At 51.0% G+C, this 5054-nt stretch overlaps 3 protein-coding genes across 3 annotated transcripts in view; 2 read left to right on the top strand and 1 right to left on the bottom strand.

Moving 5' to 3' along the window:
• Positions 1-5054, top strand: part of LOC113215832 (cytochrome P450 6a22) — a 15065-nt gene that overhangs the window by 7359 nt on the left and 2652 nt on the right. The gene's annotated exons all lie outside the window — the stretch shown is intronic.
• Positions 250-3546, bottom strand: LOC113215831 (uncharacterized). Its single transcript, XM_026435495.2, has 2 exons — positions 1007-3546; positions 250-932 (listed from the first exon to the last, which is right to left on the bottom strand). The coding sequence occupies exons 1-2, from the start codon at positions 1827-1829 to the stop codon at positions 301-303; spliced, it is 1455 nt and encodes a 484-aa protein (XP_026291280.2). The 5' UTR covers positions 1830-3546; the 3' UTR covers positions 250-300.
• LOC113215248 (probable cytochrome P450 6a14) overlaps positions 3292-5054 on the top strand; it is an 18963-nt gene continuing 17200 nt past the window's right edge. The window contains exons 1-2 of the mRNA XM_052273942.1: positions 3292-3479; positions 3598-4165. Coding sequence (XP_052129902.1) covers positions 3292-3479; positions 3598-4165 — 756 coding nt within the window. The remainder of the gene's footprint in view (positions 3480-3597; positions 4166-5054) is intronic.

Genomic DNA, 5054 nt, shown 5'->3' on the forward strand with positions numbered 1-5054 from the left:
GTGCGCCAGGCGCGTCGCAGCGTAACAGTGTTTCGTGAGATATCGCGAAGCCTGTTACGCGAGACGTGGTCTGGCGTACATATAGCTAGTTTTATCGTTTAATTGTTCTTGCTTATGTCAGTGAAGTCTTGTCGACGCAGTTCCTCGGGATCTAGGACAACTCGCCCCAGTCTAACTTGCCCCGGTATGAGTTCGCCCCATGACCATCTCGCCCCGTACCCCTCTCGCCCCAGCGCTAACTCGCCCCAATAAAAATAAGTTTTTTTTTAAACAAGGAATGGGAATTTTTATTGAATAGTTTTAGAAGAATCCGGACAGGTTGTGGCCGATGGCTCGCAAGTATGTGAGGACGTCCTCGTCCTCCTTGTACTCCTCGTAGCGGTCCACAATTCTTTGGATGCGAATTTCTTTCTGCTCCAAAGATGTCTTGCGCTTTGAAGGAGAGAAGCCGCCCTCAGCACGGGTGATCAAGATGTCGATCTCCCCCACTTCCTCCCGGAGCTGCCCGAGGAAAACGAAGAACGACGGATGGTGCTTGCCGATGAGGGACAACAATCGCCTGTGCCACGCCTCGCAAGGGTTGGTCGTCCTCGGCAGCCCCTCCACGGTGCGCTCGTAGCAGTTCCACAGGTGCGGAGGGAAGAGAGGAGGCCCTCGCCTACGGACACGAGCGCCTCGCCGTGCTCGGAGTCGCCCTCGCAGGTACGTCTCCTCCACGTGCTGGAAGATGGGCCGCAGGATCAGCACCGCAGCTTCTGACAGGGCGTCAAAGGCGTCCTCCACGTCGTCCAAGGGAACGAAGGCCAGGGCGATGAAGTCCGTTCTCATGGCCTCGTTCTGTTCCTCGCGGTAGGCGACCGCAAGCCCTGCCTCCTGGAGCCGGCGCCATTGGGCCTGCCCGAAGTGGAACAGGCATCCAGCAACTTCTGCGTCTGCAGCATGAAGCCGAATGTAAAATACACTTTCAGACAATCCGACTAAATCGTTTTTCGTATAGGTTGTTCACCTGGGAATGCAGCTCGAACAGCCTGAATGGCGGACTGCTCGTAGTCGGTTGACACCTTCTCCGGAGCCAGCTCCCGCCTCACACGCCTTCGGGTCTCCGTCTTGAGGATCTCGAACACGTCGTCGTAGGCTCTTCTTGTCTTCCTCTCCATAAGCACCACGACAAGTGGAACCCACTTGCCGTTGATTGCCGCATGGATGGCGTACACCTGGCAGATGATGTGCGGTGCCACCTTGAATGTCCCGTCCATCACCCAGTATGTAGCGCGCGCCAGTAGCCTGAGGTGCTTGTCCGTGGTGAAGATGATCACCCTCTGGTCTTCCTCCGGATCAAAATGCAACAGCCATCTGTCACCTTTCAGTGTCGTTCTGAATTGCCGAGGTATCTCCTCGAGGTCCATCAGCTCCTTGGGCTCGGGTGGCAAGTCTCGTCGCTTCACTCTTCGCACCATTTTCTTCAAGTTTCGGAATTTTGGCAACTTCATGGCGGTCTTGTCTGAAACACGCGCTATCTTGCTCTGCACGACGGCGACGGTTGTTGCTCTGGACGTCTCTGCGGCTCTCTTGATGGCTTGCACGGTCTCTTGAGCGGTGCAGCTGCCCCAGTCCGGCGGGTGTGAGTGTGGCTTCTCATCCAGGACTGTGTCGTTCGGAAGGACAGTCATGCGGCCAAGACACTTGCCCCGTTGGTCGCAGCGCCACCCCGTCCCATCTTTCTTCTCTCGATGGAATACATACATAAATCCTTCATAAATAGCTTTCCGCGCCCCACGCTGGGTGGTCGTGTTCCTCACTTTACTAGTGCCAGGCCCTCTCCCAGCCATTGTCACCCGCGCACTGGCCTCCTCCCCTGGGCGCCGGGCTTATATAGGGGCGCTCAACAATGCCCAGCAATATGCCCAGCAATATGCAAATGTTAAAAAAAATGGACCAAAATATTTGACTGGGGCGAGATGGCACAAGTCTGCGACTCGCCCCAGCCCCAAAATCGGGGCGAGTTAGCTTTAGGGCGACTTGTACCATGGGGCGACTTAGATGGGGCGAGTTGTCCGTCTCCCGTTTCTCGTCTGCGTCGATTTTGCAATAAAACATGAGTCTGAACCCAGTTTTCTGTATCAAAACACATTCGATGGATTGGGTGGGTTTAGGTTTATGGCTGCCCCTAGGCTGTGCCAGTCTAGGCTGCCAGCAAATGATGGAATCAATGTTTTTGTATTGGGTTCTGAGAAGAACAGCAAAGTTACCCTGTGGCTTCATCACACTATGAGGATGGCGATTGAAACTTTCGGCCGCCAGGATCGCTAGTGGCACTGGTCCCCTAGCGCGCCGCCGGCGTGGCGGGCGGAGCGTGTGTGAGCATAAACTAAAATTGCATTCTTGGGTACTTAACTCAAACAAAGTACATCGACCATTACATCAAAATAAATGTGAAAGTGTGACGATTACAACGGTATGGTTCCTTATGTGATTGAAGGCCTTGTACTCGATCAGGGCCGTTTGACAAAATGAGCTGTTTTCCGAAATCACAAGAGCTTTTTCAACCCGTATTTTCTCATGCAAGGAGACGAGCCATCGACCAACATAGAGCTAGCCGATTTTCCGCCTGACTTTAAACTTTACATTCCTTTTTGCCGCACTTTGATACGACTTCTGGTTTTCGAGAACGGAGCTCATATCTACGTGCACGTCGGGCCGGGCCGCAGCCGTCTGCGGCTGGACGCTATGGCCCGCTATGGGCTGCTATAGGTCGCGCCCGCCCGGGCCGCGTGGCCGGCCCGACATGCGCGCATGTAAAATACCAAATGGAAATGCCAATTACTTTTCCATTTCGATTTTTCAAATATTCTAATTCCCCCACCCCCTCCCTCTCACCCCGAAGGGTGGATAACTCCTGAATGGGGTTTACAAATTTCAAGAATTGAATTTGAATTAGCTTGAATTGGCTTGAATTTGAATTGGACTAAATTGGTTGAATTTGTTTTGAATTAGTTTGAATTATTGCGATTTTATGTTACTGAATTACCGTATATTGGCTTGAATTGACTTGAATTGACTGAACATTGTCATGAATTGGACTGAATTAGTTGAATTAGTTTTGAATTTGTTTGAATTAAATTGAATTGGTCTGAATTAGTTTGAATTGGGCAGAATTAGGGGTGTACACTTGGCAGGGGAGTTATCCACCCCTCGTCTCACCCCCCATCCCCCGTTCTTCAATCCCGCTTCCCTGGCATTCTATCTATACTACTAATTCTTTAAAACGCTCCCTCTGAGAATTTTAGCACAATGACTAACGCTCTACGGGCTGCTGCGTGTACTTCTACATCTAGAAACTTACCCTTGGAGACACGATTCTGCACTTCATGGAATCATCCGATTGGTCTAAATGAAAGGTTCTACCCGACATGCGTCCAGGGATGCTCGCTCAAGTTCCAGAACCCGGTCATTGGGCGTTCCCCTACTGGGCCTAGGCAGTAAGTAGGCAACCCACCGTGCAGGAGCCCCCCTCCTCCCACGGATGGTTGCCGAGCATTTTCGATGAATGAAGAGCTGAAAGTGCCGTCAATGTTGGCCGTTCAGACTCAACCGATGATCGGACTTCGCTGAACCTCCCCTGCAGACAAAACTAGGAACTGTTCCGGAAAGAAACGGAAATTTATTTTTCTGTGTGCGTTTCCAGTTTAGCCGGACGGTCAGATTTAACCCTTCTTTGTTGCAGGTGGAATTTAAGGATATTCTGCTCCGCTACAGTACGGACGTGATCGGGTCGGTAGCGTTCGGCATCGATTGCAACACGGTCAAGGGCGGCAACGATGACTTCCTCAACATGTCACGCGAGCTGTTCCGCCGCAACTTCATATTCCTCCTGCGCTTCTTCCTCATCTCTGTTCACCCCGTGTTCGTCAAGCTGTTGCCCTTTAAGCGAATCTTCAAAGATATGACCGAGTTCTTCCTAAAACTTATGTCCGACACAGTCAATTACCGCGAGAAGAACAAAGTGGAGCGCAATGACTTTGTCCAAATCATGATGCAGCTCCGCGAGGAGGATCGAAACCGGAGTACACTGGACCGGGCGAGCCACGTCGAGCTCAACAACGACACTATGGCGGCACAGGCTTTTCTTTTCTTTGTAGCCGGCCTCGACAACGTAGCCAATACGGTGAGTTTTGCAAAATAGAAGTTTTTAACAAAAGAAAGAAAGAAATCAAGCTTAGCAGCACTGTCAACATTTTGGGCAATATGGTATTGGACTAGAGCGCTGAGCGGAAGTAGAAGAACAAAAGCGGAAGGTGGAAAGGCGCCCGCACTCCTCCCCGCCTGCCGCTTCCTCTTCTCCCCGGGCGCTCCCCCACTCCGCCCAGTGGAGGGGAGGGGGGCGGCACGGGCACCTTTCCACCTTCCGTTTTTGTTCTTCTACTTCCGCTCAGCGCTCTAGACCAATACCCTATTCCAGATAGGGGTGTCCGTCAGTGACGGCATTAGTCAGCGTCTAAGGGGTGCTACGTACTGTAGCAGCACGCCCCTAGAAGCGTTTTGGAAAGTCGCGTCTAGTCATGTGCTTCAACAACACGTAGCACCTCCCAGTCGCTCACAAATGTCGTCACTGACGGACATTTTTTCCCATTTTTTTCTGGAATTGACCTTTTATATCACATCTCTATATATTTTGTGATAAAATGGCACCGTAGCTCTTACATAATATCTGTGAAAGTGGAAATCTAACTGTTCGGGATGTGTGCACTTGCAAGTATTCTACTTGTCGTTGCACACTCACAAGTGCACACCTACCGAGTTGAACAGTTACAAGTCTAGAAGTACGGAGTTGCACACTTGCAAGTATGTAACTTGCCGTTGCACAATTACAACTGTAGAGCAATAAAGCATTCCGGTAAACTCTGAAAACCCAACAGCATGCATTGCATGCGTTATATAAAGTATGCATGGTATGCATGCTGTATTTAACGCATGCATTGAGATGCATGCTGTTTTTAGCCCGCCCTTCTGCTTTGAAAAAGCTATCCAGCGGGCTTATGCAAACGACCTCGTGT

The sequence above is a fragment of the Frankliniella occidentalis genome, unplaced genomic scaffold, assembly GCF_000697945.3.
Source record: "Frankliniella occidentalis isolate FOCC.00 unplaced genomic scaffold, Focc_3.1 Scaffold316, whole genome shotgun sequence".
In the NCBI taxonomy this organism is placed as follows: Eukaryota; Metazoa; Arthropoda; class Insecta; order Thysanoptera; family Thripidae; genus Frankliniella; species Frankliniella occidentalis.

Excerpts from the sequence above, each read along its gene's own strand:
- LOC113215831 (XM_026435495.2), bottom strand. The coding sequence starts at position 1,829 with ATGGCTGGGAGAGGGCCTGGCACTAGTAAAGTGAGGAACACGACCACC. Across the intron at positions 933-1,006 it reads TGTTCGAGCTGCATTCCCAG|ACGCAGAAGTTGCTGGATGC; the intron begins GTGAACAACCTA and ends TTCATGCTGCAG.